Source organism: Neolamprologus brichardi, chromosome 18, assembly GCF_056152115.1.
Source record: "Neolamprologus brichardi isolate AB-2024 chromosome 18, ASM5615211v1, whole genome shotgun sequence".
Lineage (NCBI taxonomy): Eukaryota > Metazoa > Chordata > Actinopteri > Cichliformes > Cichlidae > Neolamprologus > Neolamprologus brichardi.
This window is the reverse complement of record NC_142121.1, coordinates 2,020,805-2,039,119: the sequence shown is the minus strand read 5'-3', so window position 1 is coordinate 2,039,119 and position 18,315 is coordinate 2,020,805. Positions and strand designations below refer to the sequence as shown.

General features: G+C 40.2%; 1 protein-coding gene across 1 annotated transcript in view; it reads left to right on the top strand.

Annotated features, from left to right (window-relative positions):
• LOC148097254 (uncharacterized) overlaps nucleotides 1-18,315 on the top strand; it is a 43,794-nt gene that overhangs the window by 5,793 nt on the left and 19,686 nt on the right. Inside the window, exon 2 of the mRNA XM_087832208.1 lies at nucleotides 4,650-7,552. Coding sequence (XP_087688334.1) covers nucleotides 4,650-7,552 — 2,903 coding nt within the window. The remainder of the gene's footprint in view (nucleotides 1-4,649; nucleotides 7,553-18,315) is intronic.

The window sequence follows — 18,315 nt, the reverse complement described above, 5'->3', positions numbered from 1 at the left end:
AATGAGAAGAGGTGAGTTTTAAGAGCAGTTTTAAAAGTTCCTAGGCTTGTGGAGAATCTGATGTGAGGAGGTAAACTGTTCCACAGTCTGGGTGCAGCCACAGCAAAAGCCCTCTCTCCCCTAGTCTTTAATCTGTGCCTGGGAACATCTAAAAGCATCAGGTCTGCTGACCTCAAAGATCTCCTGGGGCGGTAAATGCTGAGAAGCTCTGCCAGGTAAGGAGGTGCAGTACCGTTAAGAGCCTTAAAAACCAGCAGTAGAATTTTAAAATCAATCCTAAAAGCAACTGGGAGCCAGTGGAGAGAGCAGAGGACCGGAGTGATGTGGTCTCTCTTTTTGGAACCGGTCAGCATGCGAGCAGCAGCGTTCTGCACCAGTTGGAGGCGATGCAGACAGGAACGATCTAAACCAGCATAAAGGGAGTTACAGTAGTCCAGCCGTGATGTAATAAAAGCATGGACCACCCTTTCTAGATCGTTCCTGCACAGGTAGGACTTGACTTTAGCTAAAATCCGTAGATGATAAAAAGATCCCTTGACTACGGAGCTGATTTGTTTATCAAATTTAAAAGCACTGCTAAAAGTAACACCGAGGCTCTTAATGGAGGAAGTACATTTGGAAGTTAGGGGTCCCATAAAATCAAAGGAAAGGTTGGGGTCTTTAGGAAGCCCAAACACAATGACTTCAGTTTTACTTTCATTTAGATGTAGGAAGTTAAGAGCCATCCAAGTCTTAATGTCAGACAGACAGGAGAATAACGGCTGCAAAGAGTCCTTACAGTCTAACCTCAGAGGGAGGTAGATCTGAATGTCATCAGCAAAGGTGTGGAAGGACACATTATGTTTGCGCAGCACATCGCCCAGAGGGAGCAGATACAGAGTAAACAACAGGGGGCCTAGAATGGACCCCTGAGATACACCACAAGTTAAAGGAGCTCTGGGAGATGACAGTTCACCGAGGTGAACAGAAAAACTCCTGTTATCCAGGTAGGACTGGAAAAACTTTAAGACAGTACCTTTCAAACCGACACAGTGTTCTAGGCGGGATAACAGTATGTTGTGATCAACAGTATCAAAGGCTGCTGTCAGGTCTAAGGTTACTAGGACAGCAGCACAACCAGAGTCTACAGTTAAAAGCAAATCGTTAAAAACTCTCAGTAAGGCGGTTTCAGTGCTGTGACGAGCTCTAAAACCAGACTGAAACTTCTCATAGAGACTGTTGTTGTCTAAAAATGACTGGAGCTGCCTGAGGACAACTCGCTCCAGTACTTTGGACAGAAAGGGCAGATTGGAGATGGGCCTATAGTTAGAGAGTATAGATGGGTCCAGGTTAGGCTTTTTAAGGAGAGGTTGAACAACGGCATGCTTAAAAAGTGTTGGGAAACAACCAGAGCTGAGACAGGCATTGATCAGGACCAGAAGGACAGGTCCAACTGAGTCCAGGACCTGCTTCAGAAGACGAGAGGGGATAGCGTCAGTGGAACAGTTGGTAGACTTGACCATGCAGACTGTTTCATGCAGCTGAGAAAGAGAGATTAGCTCAAACTGGTTAAAGGCAGATTGGCACGAGGGAGAAACACAGGGATTGAAAGGTGGAGGTGGAATGACAGACTGAAGGGAGGAAATCTTATTAACAAAAAAATATAAAAAGTCATTGCAGAGGGTGGCAGAAGGTGTGAGGCGAGTGGACGTATGAGGATCAACAATGGAGTTTAGAACACGAAACAGAGTCTGAGGTTTATGGACATTACTGCTGACCAGGTTAGATATGTAGGAGGACTTAGCCTCTTTAGCAGCTTTCTGATAAGTTAAAAGAGAGTCTCTCAGGATATTGAAGGAGATTTGCAGCTTGTCCTTTTTCCACTTTCTCTCAGCACACCTGCAGGAGCGCCTGAGAGCACGAACAGAGTCTGTAATCCAGGGTTCAGTGTGAGCTTTGGGACGGAGTGATTTTAGGGGAGCAATGGAGTCCAGAATAGAAGTGCATGTTGAGTTAAAAAGAGCAATTAAATCTTCTGCACACAGGGAGTCAATCCAGTCCACCGTGGAGAGCTCAGAGTTGTTGAAAGCAGCAGAGAAGTGGGATGGTACATGGGTATTGATGATCCGGTGGCGGCGTGAAGGAGCTTTAACTGCAGCAACAGAACATTGTGCAGTAGCAGAAAACAGAACAGGAAGGTGATCAGAGATACACGCACTCTCACAGATTTCAGAGACGTGGATACTCAGGCCGTGAGACATGACGAGGTCCAGTGTGTGACCTTTCTCATGTGTGGAGCCAGACACACACTGAGTCAGGTTAAAAGAGTCCAGCAGTGATACAAAGTCTCTAACCAGAGGTTTAGATGGACAACACACATGGATATTCAGATCGCCAACAATAAGAAAATGATCAAAATCTACTGAAAGTCCTGATAAGAATTCCCCAAACTCACTGATAAAACCCTTGTTGAATTTGGGAGGACGGTACACTACTGCACACAGTAATGGAGTAGATGAGTTCAGTTTAAAAAGCTGCAGTTCAAAGCTGGAAAAGGAGAAAGATGAAATCTGATGACAGTCATAAACTGATTTAAAAACACAGGCAAGGCCTCCACCTTTACCAGAAGACCTGGGAGAGTTGAAAAAACAACAGCCTGGAGGAAGAAGCTCAGAGAAAGCCACAGTCTCACCAGCATGTAGCCAGGTCTCACTCAGGAACATAAAATCCAGTTCATGAGAAGAGAAGAAATCCTTGAGCAGAAACGTCTTATTGGAGAGGGATCGAATGTTGATCAAAGCCATAGATAAGGTGAGATCAGTAGCTGTCATCGGGGTTGATGTGCGGCTGAGTGGGCGGAGGTTTGAAATAACGGTACCAAGTCTGCGGATCCGTGGCTGGAGAGGAGCCGATGACCCAGCACCCGGAACAGGAGCAAACAGCGACGTACTTGAAGAGTCACGCAGGAGAGGAGCAGACATCAGGCGCGGGCCGGAGGTGGAAGAGAGTCGCTCACCTGAGGAGAACGCCACCGCCGGCATGGCGAGGAGCGAACCAGATGACTGAAGGAAGCGCGGGCCGAGAAGCGGGCCCGCCGGTGAGACAGGAGCAGCACCAGGCGGAGTTGGAGAGACAGTGCGCACCCAGGGTCCTCTGGGTTGGAGTGAGCCTCTCACAGTGGCAGAGTAGCAGAAACCCATTTGTACAAGGAGAGGATCAGCCAGGCAAGAAAGTGACAGGAATGCCTTTGTACGAGCCAGGAGACCACTTCGCTTCCCTCGTCTTCTCCAGCGTCTTCTCCAGCGTTTTCTCCAGCGTTTTCTCCGGTGTAGCTTGGGAGGGAGGAACCAGGTGCGACGTAGGTAAGGCGGAATGCCATGGAGCGGTGGAGGCGCACTGCTTGTTTGCCCATCAAAAACAAAGGACAAAGGTGCTGTCACTGCTGAGTCCCGGATGATAAAAAGAGTTTTTCGGTCATAAGTCCGGAGCGAGTTAATTTCCACAGTTAAGGCAATGAACAGCAAACAGAAAACCAGAAAACAGGTGGAGTGACAGCAAGCCGAACATACTGGCGCCATCTTGTCACGTGATTATATATATATCTATGTGTGTATGTATGTGTGTATATATACATATATATATACACTCTGGGCACTGACTCCCTTTTGGAGCCTTGTGGCACCCAGAGGAACTGTATTTTTTAACATTTCCAAGTTTCAGCTCCACAGGTTGCCTCGTGGTTTTAACTGCACCCAGTTGTGTTAAAGTGACCCGGACTGTTCCTTTGTCCTGCTAATTTTTTATTTTTATGATTCTCAAAGAACGTTCAAACTGAGCCTTCAAACAAAATTAAAACCTGCTGCTTGCTCAAAGTAATTGGATTCTAGCAGATTAGTGTTTTAAGTCCTGTGGAAACAGCAGAGGTTTTATTATTCCTGCTTCTGACTTCTATTTATGCCTTTTTGTAAAAGAAAAAACAACAACAACAAAAACAAGTTCTAACTAGCTGCTGTAATCAATGTGCAACTGACAGTGTCTAAAGATAACATAAGGATAAGAACATCTTCCCTGATCCTCATGAGTAAAGTTAATCACTATTAAAACAAGTTGGCAGCCATGATGCAACACCTGGAAATCAGCTCCAACTCTTAGAGCGCTTTTCCATTTGGAGCTACTCAGGTTGGCTTGAGTCGACTCAGTCTTTACGACTTCATCATTAGCTGGTAGTACCTGGTACCAGATACTTTTTTAGTACCTACTACATGTCACTGATTGGCTGATCAGTGACATGCAGTCTTTTGACAGTGGCATAAACTAAATTTTTGATATTATTACTGTTATTATCTTAAAAACTGAAAACTCAGATGCAGAGCCTGAACTCTTCATCTGAAAGAACTCAGTTAATCTGGTTCATCCAGACAAACAAAAGATTTGTGCTTCATTTACTATTTTTATTTCATTTTGGTGAATATCACAAAAAGAGATGAAAAAACAAAACAAGGAAAGTCATGAAATCAACAGCAAAAGTTTGACAATTTTGCTCATAGAAAGACACCGCTCTGTTTATTTATTTTAAAATTCACATTTTTTTTAAATCATTTTTTTAGATTTATTTTAGTGTTTCTGGTTTAATCAATGGAGTAGAAATATTTTTCCTTCTTCTTTTGCAGGAATGACTCTGTGGGATCGTGATGGCCTGATGAAAGATGTTGGAGAAAGACCACAGGCCTCTAATGATTTTGAAATTGTTGCATCTGAATCAATTTCAGACAAATCTTCAGCTCTAAATGTTGATGCTTCACTGAAAGCAAGTTTCCTGGGTGGACTGGTTCAGGTTGATGGATCTGCCAAATATCTAAATGATAGTAAATCTTCCAGAAATCAGGCCAGAGTAACACTGAAGTACAAGGCAACCACAAAGATCCAGGAGTTGTCCATGAATCATCTTGGAAGAGGAAATGTGAAGCATCCATATGTTTTTGATCAAGGCTTAGCAACACATGTAGTCACAGCTATTCTTTATGGAGCACAAGCTTTCTTTGTCTTTGACCGTGAAGTTTCTGAACAGGAAAATCATCAAGATGTTCAGGGCAACTTGAAGGTGATCATCAAGAAAATTCCCTTACTTTCTGTAGAGGGTGAAGGTTCCCTGAAGATGGAAGAGAAGGACAAAGAAAGTCTTGATAAATTCTCCTGTAAATTTTATGGAGACTTCTGTCTTCCAAAACCACCAACAACCTTTCAAGATGCAGTAGAAGTCTACCAGAGCCTGCCAGGATTACTGGGAGACAAAGCTGTACCAGTGAAGGTCTGGCTGCTGCCAATGACAGCTTTAGATTCTTCTGCTGCTAAACTTGTCCGTCAGATCAGTATAGGATTAGTTCAAGAAGCACAGAGAGTCCTGGAGGACTTCAGTGAGCTGGAAATGAGGTCCAATGATGTACTGAGAACCAGCACTGCACAGCAGTTCCCACAGATTGATAAAAAAATTACAAGTTTTAAAGAAATGTGCTCTGAGTTCAAGCTGGAATTCCAACAGACTTTGGCCAAGAAGCTTCCATCAATCCGAGGAGGAGGAGAAGAGGAAGCTGAGCTTGCAGAGATCCTGAAGAAGAGACATTCTTCACCTTTCAGCAGCAAAAACCTGAACGACTGGATGGACTGTAAAGAGAGAGCAATCAGAATCTTAAAATCTGTCACCAAAAACATGAAAAACACCAAAATCATCCCATCTGAAAATGATCTGTTCGAGGAAGATCATGTTGTGTGTTTTGTTTTCACCTCTCTGGGAAAGGATGAACCGTACCTCTCAGCTTTATCACAATACTTAAAAGGAAAAACCAACCCAGACCTTCAAGATCCTCACACTCATGATGTAGAGAAGGAACAATGGTACGCCTCAAAAGAAGTAACAGCTGAAATGAGGAGAAAAGCAAAACTCTTCAGTGATTTTGCAGAGGCCAACAAGGAGAACAAGAACATTAAGTTCCTGACAGTGGGGTTAACTAATGAGACACAGGAAGGTTCCAGCATCCACCTTTATGAAGGTGGATTTGCTGTCAGTGAGAACTTTGAGCCTCCTTCAAAGCCTGAAACTGTGACAGCAGCTGACATAAACCACAACAGTGTGACACTGAAGATTTCTCCACCCAGATTTGGAGCAGAGAACATCACCTACTCTGTTGAGTACTGTGTCAGTGGAGAGGATGGATGGCAGCAGAAGACAGAAGTTGAAGAAGTCACAGTGAGAGATCTGAAGCCAAACACAGAGTATGTGTTCAGATGCAGAGCAGTGACCTCAGCAGGTGTCGGGCCAGCTAATGTAATCAGTGATGCCATTAAAACTTTACCCTGCAGCCCTCCTGGAAAACCTCAAGCTCAGCCATATTCAACTGAGATATCAGTGAGCTGGGAGAAACCTGCTGAGCTCGGAGAGGATGTGCAGATATTGAGCTACATGGTGGAGTATTCAAAAACAGGTGATAATGAGGAAGCTCTGAAGTGGAACCAAACAAAGTCAGCAGGTGAAAAGGTGATCCTTTCAGGTCTTCAGTCAGATACAGAATATGCAGTCAGGGTCAGATGTGATTGTGGGTCAGCTGGAAGAAGCAAAGAAAGCATCACTGTTAAAGTCTGCACAACAACATTTAAACACCTCGCAGAACTTCTCAGGATTAAAAGTGAAAAGATCAAATCTGATTCTCCCTCAGTTTACAAACTGCTTCTGACAGAAGAACACATGAACATAGATGGATGCAGGAAGTTTAACTTTGGAGAACAAAGCACGAGGCAGAATCGTACAATAATGCTTCTTGGAGCGACTGGATCAGGAAAGTCCACTCTGATCGATGGGATGATCAACTACATTGTTGGTGTCGAATGGGAGGACAGTTTCAGGTTTAAATTCATTAATGAGGATCAGTCAACATCACAAGCTCACAGTCAGACCTCTGACGTCACTGTTTACAAAATCAACCATCAGGATGGATTTGAAATCCCGTTCTCTCTGACCATTATTGACTCTCCAGGCTTTGGAGATACAAGAGGCATAGAAAGAGACAGAGAGATCACAGAGCAGCTACGTAATCTCTTCTCTGCTCAGCACGGTGTCACTGACATTGATGCTGTGTGTTTTGTAGCTCAGGCTGCTTTAGCACGACTCACAGCAACACAGAAATGTGTGTTTGATTCAGTTTTTTTCTTTGGCAAAGATGTGGCAGAAAACATCAGGGTTCTGGTGACATTTGCAGACCGTCAGCGACCTCCAGTTCTAGAGGCGATCAATGCTGCAGGAGTCCCATGTCCTAAAACAAAAGACGGACTGCCGGTTCACTTCAAGTTCAATAACTCAGCACTGTTTATAAACAACAAATCAGCTGAAGGAGACAGAATGAGTGATGATGATGATGATGAAGGAGACTTTGATCAAATGTTTTGGAAGATGGGGACAAAAAACATGATGAGTTTTTTTGCTGCACTGAGTGTCATAGAAACCAAAAGCTTGACACTGACAAAGGAAGTCCTCAGAGAAAGAAAGCAGCTCAAGATTTCAGTTGAGAATCTGCAGGAGCAGGTGAAACTTGGGTTAGCCAAGCTTGAGGAGATAAAAGAGAAGAGTGAGGAATTTAACAAATGTGTAGCAAGGGGGGTGCTATTACTGGAAATGGAGAAGATGATTGCTGAACAACTGAAGGCTCAGTATGACTATTTGCAGGCTGAGGCGATGAAACTGATGGAGAGATCTGCCAAGTGTCTGAACAGACTTAAAGAGACATCACTGGAGCCAAACCCTCTGTCCACTCCAGAGTACATCGACATGCTTATGGAAGAAGAGAAAACTGAGGGCAAACCAGGCTGGACGAGACGAGTTGAGTCTCTGATGGAGATGAAAAAAAAGCAGAGCTCATGACTAAAATAGAGAAAGGAGAGAAACTCCTTCTCTGAACATTCATGTGATCACAAAGAAAAGGTCGAGACCAGTTTGAACTGAGATGATAAAGATTTGAACTCAGTCGATAAAGACAAACGACACATGTAAAAAAAAAACCCTCTTATTTACTGTTTGCTTCCTGATAAGATCTCATTTTAAAATTGATTCATCTTTAACATAGAAGTGTGATTATATTTTATTGGACATTAAAATGTTCAACTTTTTACTTTCAGCTTCTTTATATTCTTTACGTTTGATCTAATATTAAGTTTATTTTCTCAGTGACTCCTGATGTTGATGTTAATGGACTTTTTATTGTGTTGATTTTTATGCTTTCATTTAAAAAGTGTAATTTTACTTTTTGTTTCCTTTCCTGTAATTTTTCTGGATTTTTCTGTTGCTTCATAAAAAACAGTAAATGTTTATCACACATATGAGAGCAGCTGTTTTATCATCTGTGTGAGGGGACGTAGTTTTACTAACTCAGACGTGTCATTTACACATTTACAGCTTCATTTTCATTTGCTTCCTGTCCACTCGTTCTGCCGGTGTGTGAGCTTTATCTAAGTAAAACCCTTTGCTGGAACAAAGAGACAATCCACTGCAGGGGCAAAACAGCGGTCCACCTAAAGAAAAGGCTCTTATACTCAAACATACAGATGTGTCTGCCATACCATACATCAGAAAGAGAAGATACAACCTCTCTCATGACCCAAGGATGTATGTGAGGTATGCCAGAACACTCTGGAAAAAGGAGTGAACGTCCTCCCATCTCATAGTACACAGTCTTACTAAGGATGAGACCTTCTATCAATATGCAAACAATTATAGACTCTAAGCATATATGATTATGTTTCTAAGTACAAATGTCAATTCTAAAATCTCACTCTGACACAGCGTTTGTTCACAGTTCAAACATTTATTCAAACAGTTTTTAAATTTACACTCAGTGACTCAACACAGTGCTTGTAGTTTGGTCAGCAGCCCAACAGAGGGCGCTCCCTTCCAGCAGAGGCAGCATGAAGAACTTCAGCCGTGTGAAACCAGCTCGTGTGACTGAACTGCAGCTGTTTGTAACAATGTTTGAATGTTTCCAGTGAAGCTGTGCTCCTTTAGTCTGTGCATTTACTACATTACACATTATTTTATTAGAATCATTGAATCTGTGATTTTTAAAACTCTGCTGACATTTTAAATCTTTCTTCCTCCTTTCAGATCAACATAAACTTTATGATCCGTGAGGGGCAATTTGCTTTGTAGCAGCAGCATAAACACGACAAATACAGCCAAAAAACACAAATCCCATAATAGAATTTAAAAAATCTACATTTAAATCTATTTGTTCTGCAATGTGGGGGATTAGAAATATATTTTACTGCTATTGTTAATAATTATCATCATTACCATTGCATTAATAATACAATCTGCAGTACTGATATTGTATTCAGATGTTTAAACATATTGGTACCCGATTAGCCTTTATTACAATTGCAGTTATAACCACTTTAAACTGTTGAGTTGAATCTATAATCTTAAATGCTTTTGAATGCTTGTTATAATCTTAAATGTGTACGTGCTGGCCTTCTGTCTGGTGGAAAAGGTTACAAGTTGAAACTGAGTGCATTTCATGCTGACAAACACACAGTAGACTTTATCTCATTTATAGGTGAGAGGTTAATCATGTTTGCTTGTAACTCTAAAATTGTCTCTGTAAAAGAGGAATAGTTTCTTGCTGTCTCTGCAAACAGAGGAACAGTTTGCCAGACGAGAAGTGAAAGTCAGACCGCGGACCGGAAACATCTGTCATGGACAGTGTTATCTTTAATTGTGTTAAGAGTCATTGTGATTATGAATCTTATCTATGTATAACTTGTATGTCTGTGACGTTTTTGGGGCGTCATTAAATTTAAGCCCTCAAAGATATAAAACACCTGCTTATGCTCTGTAAGTCGAAGATCAGTTGCTGTCTGCGTACAGCGGGCGGTCTTCCCACGCGTGTCATTAAAATCATCGTTTGACTCCACCCGGCCGGACCAGTGTTGTTATTATGGAAGTAGATTACCTCCTCTACCCCTCCTCAATATTGAACCTAACAGCAACGAGGTGAAGAATAGCTCGTCCCTGAAGGCAACAGCTGATACTCACAGAGGATGTGAGCTGTCACCCCGAATCCTTCCTGCCTTCAGGGTCGCCCTCCCTCTACACAGGAGGGCAACATCATTTAGCTTTATACCTGCTGTTTGCTGTCTAACAGTGTGCTCCAGCTTCTTCTTCTTCTTCAAGCTAAGAGACCCAAACACGCCTTTATTGTAGCTTCTAATGTGAACTCTGATGACCAGGATGGAAACAGATTATAACAGCTGTTTCAGGGTTTCAGTGAATTTTGCTTGTGTGCTTTTAAAAACTCCTCAGCTGTAGATGTTTAATAAATAATAATCAAATCACTTTTAATTACATTTAGGAGCCCTGTAACCCCAAATGGTACAAATACATTCTATCCTCCATCAGCCAGTCCTGTCATTAGGTTGTGTTTGATTAAACAGAGACATGAATCCCTTTGTTGTCGTGTCAGGAGCTGCACACTGTGGTGACCTGCTTTGTTTTTAAAGTAATATAATTTGAGCTCTGATTCATTAATAATTACTCAAACCTGCTGGATTGGCTTTAAGATCATGGTCACATGATCATGAGTTTGTGAGTGTAATGTTCTCATTAACATAAAAAGTTGAACTGCAGGATGATTTTGGTGAACAGGCCTCTCAGTCAGTCAGCATCACTGATCTGCTTCAGTCTCATGTCAGCTCATCAGATAAGGCCTGCATGCTTCTACACTGTCTGCTGTTTGAAAACAGATTTCACTGCATTTAATACCAACTTGAAGTTAAATGTGACTGAACAACATCAGAGGTAGAAGAAGCACAGATAGGTGTGGTCTGAAGACAGATGAACACAGCGTATGAGAAATATCAGTGTTATCGTTACAGTCAGATTCATAACTTACTGAACAAAGACACAAGGTCTATAGTTTTGTCTCTGTAAACTACCACAGTGGATTTTAAATAAATAAAAATAAAAGAATCAGAATCAAGTTCATATTTTTAGCTTTAATTCACGTTTGTGAATTAAAGTAAATGTTTAAGAATTACAGACATTTCTATACACAGTCCCTCATTTTCAGAGACTCTAAACTGAGTAACAAGTAGTTTGATACTAAAACATTGTTGATGCTCAGGCTTGTGTGGAGCTTTCTGTGTGTTTGACTGTGAGGTGTCTGAAGAGAAAACATATGAAGACATTCAGGAGTTTAAGATGATCGTCCAGAAAATTCCAAAATGTCATTGAGGATTCAATGAAAATGGAGGATGGGACAAAACCAATGTTGATAAATTCTCCTGCAGATTTTATGGAGACTTTTGTCTTCAGAAAAAACATCAGTCTGGTAAGATGCTGTAGAAGATTACCAAAGCCTGCAGGAGTTACTGGGAGACAAAGCTGTACCAGTGAAGTGACATGTTTAAACTCTTCTGCTGCTAAACTCGTCCGTCAGGTCAGGATAGGATCAGTTCAAGAAGCACAGAGAGTCCTGGAGGACTTCAGAACGAGTGGATGGACTGTAAAGAGACAGAAACCTGCACATTAATGACAACATCAACACAACAAAGCCTCTGCCCACTGCTGGTGACAAATGACAAAATGTTTAAGAAGCATCAAACGTTGTTTAAATAGTTGAATTTGATCTCTGTGCTGCAGACTTCATCATCCACACAAGATCAGCTCGTCTGTCCAAGTAGATGGAGGTCAGAGGGTGACCTGTGATCCCTGCATGATTCCTTCAGCTCAGTTTTTTACCTGCTGTGATGTCATAGAAATGTAGTTAGTGATGAAATGTTGAGATGAAGCTGCAGTTTGTGGCCTGAGCCGACATCACGATGGGACTGTGTGGTTCAGAGCCGGCCTGAATGATTAATAGATCATAAACACATCACAGCTCAGATATACTAACAATAAACTTCTGCTTTATTACTCTGAATCTTTTGTCATTATGTCAAAACCACATCAAATGAATAAATAAATAAATATATGTGTGTGTTTGTGTTGAGTCATTACTGTTGTAATGTTTGGATGTTGCCTGTTGCCTCAGCAACACAAACCTTTGTTGGTGGGATGTGAGAATCTTAAAATAAAAGCAGCATTTAAACAGCTTTAATTACAGCCTCATAATGAAAACAGTTTATAATATTTCATAAAATTTGACTCGACGTCCTGTTTCTGTGACTAAAAACAGCAACAGCCTCATTTAGAACAAACTGGTTGTTGAAGGTTTCTGCTTTTATAAATCAGATTAACTCACTTTCTGAAGTATTTTATAAATCAGATCTTTCATCTTCACCGAAGGTTTTCTCTGTCTGAAGTTTGTTTTTATAATATTTGACACTCTTCTGAAAATGAACCATAGAGGAAAAATTTATTTCTTCCCTGCTGAATCTGTACGTTTGCTCACTTATAAAGAAATGAACAGTCTCTAATATTTATGAAAGTTTTAACCTAAAATCCAGGAAAAACACATTATTGTCTTTAAGCATTTGATCCTCTAACATCCAACCAGAGTTACTACAGACTGAGGCGCAGAGATTATAATCAATAATCAATCAATTACAGATTATCCTGATCACAATTTGTTATGTGTATAAGTGTCATACTCAGCATTTCTCTTTGTCCAATCACAGCGAGTTTTGTTGATGTCAAAGAGCTTGATTTTGTCAAGGTCCGACGGTCCCCACCAGTTGGCCTGCCCGTGATGTTGTGTTCTCACTCCCTCTCCCCTCTCTCTCTGTTTGTTTACGTCCGTCGGGGGCGCGCGCTCCTGGGAGCGAAATAAAACACTGTTGAACCATGTGTGAAATAAATGAATAAATGAAGAATGATGTTTACAAAATCAACCACCAGGATGGATTTAAAATCCCGTTCTCTCTGACCATTATTGACACTCCAGGCTTTGGAGATACAAGAGGCATAGAAAGAGACAGAGAGACCTCCAGTTCTAGAGGCGATCAATGCTGCAGGAGTCCCATGTCCTAAAACAAAAGACCGCCGGCTCACTTCAAATTCAATAATTCAGCACTTTTAGCAAACAACAGATCAGCCGAACGAGACAGTATGAGTGATGATGATGATGAAGGAGACTTTGATCAGATGTTTTGGAAAATGGGGACAAAAAGTATGAAGAAGTTTTTTGCTGCTCTGAATAAAATAGAAACCAAAAGCTTGACACTGACAAAGGAAGTCCTCAGAGAAAGAAAGCAGCTCGAGATTTCAGTTGAGAATCTGCAGGAGCAGGTGAAACTTGGGTTAGCCAAGCTTGAGGAGATAAAAGAGACGAGTGATAAACTTAACATATATGGAGCAGAGAGGAGGCGATACCTGGGAATGGAGAAGATGATTGCTGAAAAACTGGAGGCTGAATATGAAACGTTACAGGTTGAAGTGATGAAACTGATGGAGAAATCTTCTAAGTGTCTGAACAGACTCAAAGAGACATCACTGAAGACAAACCCTCTGTCCACTCCAGAGTACATCGACGTGCTTATTGAAGGAGAGAAATCTGAAGGCAAAGAAGGCTGAAAGAGACGAGTTGAGTCTCTGATGTCCATGAAGGAAAAAGCAGAGCTCATGGCTAAAATAGAGAAAGGAGAGAAACTCCTTCACTGAACATTCATGTGATCACAAAGAAGAACGAGGAAAAGATCAAGATCAGTTTGACCTCAGTCGATGAAGACAAACGACACATGTAAAAAAACTCTTATTTACTGTTTGCTTCCTGATAAGATCTCATTTTAAAATTGATTTATCTTTAACATAGAAGTGTGATTATTGGAGTGGACTTTACAATGTTCAACCTTTTACTTTTTCCTTTCAGCTTCTTTATATTCTTTACGTTTGATCTAATATTAAGTTTATTTTCTCAGTGACTCCTGATGTTGATGTTTATGGAGTTTTTAATGTGTTGATTTTTATGCTTTTATTTAAAAAGTGTAATTTTACTTTTTGTTTACTTTCCTGTAATTTTTCTGGATTTTTCTGTTGCTTCATAAAACACAGTAAATGTTTATCAGCTATCAAACGTAGTTTTACTAACTCACAGGTGTCATTTACACATTCACAGCTTCATTTTCATTTACTTCCTGTCCACTCGTTTTTAAATTTACACTCAGTAACTTAACACAGTGCTTGTAGTTCGGCCAGCAGCCCAGCAGAGGGCGCTCCCTTCCAGCAGAGTCCTCAGTAATGTCTGACAGTGAGGCAGCATGAAGAACTTCAGCCAACTGAAACCAGCTCGAATGTTTCCAGTAAAGCTGTGCTCCTTTAGTCTCTGTGCATTTACTACATTACACATTATTTTATTAGAATCATTGAATCTGGCAGTTCTGAGCTCTGTATTCTAGTGATGGGATTTCCGGCTCTTTTTAGAGAACCGGCTCTTTCAGCTCCGAACCGGCTCTTCAGGTTGTTTTGTTTCTTTAATTAATTTATTATTAACAATAATATAAAATTATGCACAAAAGGAATTACTAATGTAAAAAAAAAGTGGTTTTATTTATATATGTTTATATATAAATATATGCGGTGGCATGTACAAACTCCAAAACACATTTCTAGCGTTAACTGAACTTCCAAAACAGCTACCTAGATCACTTAAATTACACAATTGAAAGCATGTGTGTATTGTTTGTGTATACACAAGCACTCATATATATTCAAATAATAATAATTTTTTAAAAAAGTTCATTTACCTGTTACTACCACACACCAAATCCGGTTGTTGGTACTTGCTGCCTTCTGTAGCCACGAGGTAACAAAAGCTCAACACTGCCCCCTAGCATCCTGGAGCACTTCTGTTGTGTTTTTTACGTGTTTTGAATTTGTACGTGTTTTGGAGTTTGTACGTGCTTTGTCTCTAGGGGCCACCGTAAATATACTTTTATTTATTCACTCCACATAAAATGTAATAAATAAATAATATAATACAAAAACCAACTATTCACATTTCAACTTTTAACTATTTAAATTTTCAGCTTTGATAATTAGAATTTGATCAACTGGTCCTGAATCCAATTGACACCCTCTTCTCAACGAGAAGCCTGAGGTCGGGGGAGCCCGACTATCCTGGAGGGACATTCCCTGCCACATACATGATGGACAGGTGGAGGAACTGGAGGGTCATGTGCCTGGCGGGACGGTCGATTTAGGACAGGAGGAGTATCTACCTTTTCGGAACCATGATAACAGGGTTCTTGCTGATCTTAGCTGGCTTGGACTTGTGTGGTGGACCGAGTTGAAAACAGGAGGAGTCACAGAAATTATTTGAAAAATAGGGTTGCCATTTAACCCTCTCAAGGCAGGCGTTGCAGATTTGCAACAAGTAAAAACTAAAAACCTGATTACCCCACATACATATTTTATGAGGTTTTTTTACTCAGAAGTACCACTGCAGGTATTCTTTTGTGCATTAGCAACAAAATCTTAATTTGAGCCTGAGAGGGTTAAACCAAAAATTATATTTACAAAAGTAATAAATGTTGAGCTCATAAAATAGGTAAAAGAAACAAAACTCAACTCATGTAAAACCGCAACTTAACAAACCAACTGACTGCCCAAACAAACATAACTGACCTAAACATGAAATGACACACAAGGATTTATCTAATGGCTGATCAGACCACTATGACACATGAGGGGTAACTAAACAAAACACAACTGTAAACAAAAAACAATGCAGTACAGTCTGGTTTGATAATAAACTAAACACCAAAGAAGAAAATCAAAAACATTAAACCCTAAACTCAAATATTTAATTAAGGGCAACTACTTTGTTTTTACATTAAAGAAAACACACATTCCCCCCTTCAGCAGAAAGTGGTGGTGCAGTCCAATTATCCCTGTTGCATTTAATGCTTTCAAACCCTGGCCACCACATTTTGTTTGGCAACGACTTCAGAGTGTGGCCATGGGTTTGTCCATCACAACCACGTTTCTGATGATCACCATCATCCCATGAGGCAAGCATGGAGCTCCAGACCGAGAGCGACTGATGGTCGTTTGATATTTCTTCCATTTCTAAAGAATCACACAACACACACAACAGTTGTCACCTTCTCACCGAGGTTCCTGCTGATGTCTAGAAGAACGTTCCTGGCTTCTTCAGGTCTACGGTCTTATCTGACATCCTCTGACAGATTTATGGTCAGATTTATAGATGTGAAACTGTGAGTGTTAAAAAAACATTTCCTGAAGATGAAAGTTGAATTTCAATATGTTTTTTTTTCTCTTTGTGCACCAATCTGTTCAGTAATGTTTAATTAATGTGCTTGTTAATATTACTTGAATGTTGTCTGTCATGATCAGTAGCAGCAGCTGCAGTGTGTTGGTGCCACAAGGGGGCAGCAGAGTTTAAAGCCGCAGATATCAGACCGTTTGGGGTTGGAGTTGTTTCCTCTCAGAGACCAAGAGGCAGACGACAGAACAACTTCAGAGGATCGACGACCTCTGCTGTGAGTACACTGTGTGTCATCATAATGAATGCTAAATGATCCAGGTTGATCAGTTAAAGAGGCATTTCAGTCAGACAGACTGTCTGTCTTCATTCAGGGAGGGAAACACTTTCCCTCCCTGAATGAAGACAGACAGTCTATTTAATCCCAAATGTGGGATGACTGTGTCACTAATGTGTGAGTGTCGATGATAGTCTGTGGAAAACAAAAAGCAAAAAGAAACCAAAACAAACAAACTCCCACCTACTGGGGAGGAGAGAGAGAGAAGGTTACAGGGTGTGGTCCAACAGTCAGATTTCCTCAGGAAAGACGATAGCTGAGTGGTCAGAGCGCGCTTTGAATAGTCCAAAAATGACCTCTTACCTCCTTCTCCTTAACATTTTTTCTTCATCACAGTGGGAAACATTGCAAGGTCAAGGAAAGGTATTAAGGAGGATTTTTAAGGACTTAAAAACAAGAAGAAACTACACTCTTAGAAACGATGTGTTAAAAAATGACACAAAAAATGTGTTGTTACACTATTAACACATTTTGTGTGAATTTTAACATAACATGTGTAAGAAAATGTGTAAACATTGAAAAAATGTGTAAAACGCTTAACACACTTGATGTGTTGCACAGTTTAACACATTTTGTGTGTTATTTTCAGAATCTTACAACAGGACCTAAAATTAGCAGCTCAGTAATTTGATGCTAGCCCTGTGTTTAGTGAAATAAATTGTAGATTAACAATGTATTATAACTATATTAACTGAATAAATAAAATGTTTAGTTATTGTTTGTTTTCCATAATCCTTTCCTCATTACTTTCAACAAATAAAACATTTTATAATGTAATGTGGACCAAGTTGTGTATGGTGTACTAAAATTCTGAAAGAGGATTAATTTTTTATTTCTCAATATGTGTGGCATACCAATTAATGGCCATGGCTATACTATAAGCATAAGTATCCACAAAGAACAGGCTTAATTTTGACCGTAACATGTGAATACAATTGAAGCAAAAGTAGGAAATTAAATGAGTAAGAATACACATGCTGAAAATTGAAACAAAATCTGCCCAGCAACATGACATACCAGCGGCGGGAAGGGGGCGCTATCTTTCGCGCCACTGAGACAAAGGAGGCAAAGATGGACGTTACGTCGCCTAGTATGTTGTCAGACCTTACAGTAAGTATCATTTACCAGTTTATCTTAATGTACTGAAAATATGCCGGGTTTCTGGAAGAATGTGAATTTATATAAAATATAGGAGTTATGTAGGAGTTTTGAGTTTAAGTTAATTACTGCTTAACTATACCTAGCTAACCTTAATGTAACAGTCTTGCTAACATATCCTACTCTTAATTTTATTATTAGTTCTTGGCTTTCGTGCCATACTTCATTAGAGTTAATGTGTTTTGGTAGTATTTTTATGTATTACTTTATTCATGTATTTATCTATTTACTTTATTTATGTATTAGAGTATTCAGAAATTGCTCTTAGAACCAGTGTGGTAGTTGGCTAGCGGCTCCGACAGACATTATGTTGTCTATGAGCAACGCCAGCAGTGTTGTGTAAAATGACAATATTGTCGTTAGCTCTGAATAGAGCAAATGTAGTTATCACCGCGACCATTCGTTTACTAGCACAGAATAGGAATAAAGACTGAGTAACTTTAACATGAAATATACCTCATATTGACAGAGATAATTATTTTTTCAAGCAGTTAAAGCAGTTTTTGCATTTAGTATGATTAACTAAAGTATGTGCACATTCTTTTTTAAGGCTTCTTGCTGGAAACATGCTCTGATATAGTTTCTTTTTTATGCAGAACTTCTGAGGAAGTAATAGTCAGTGTTATTAAAAAAACAAAC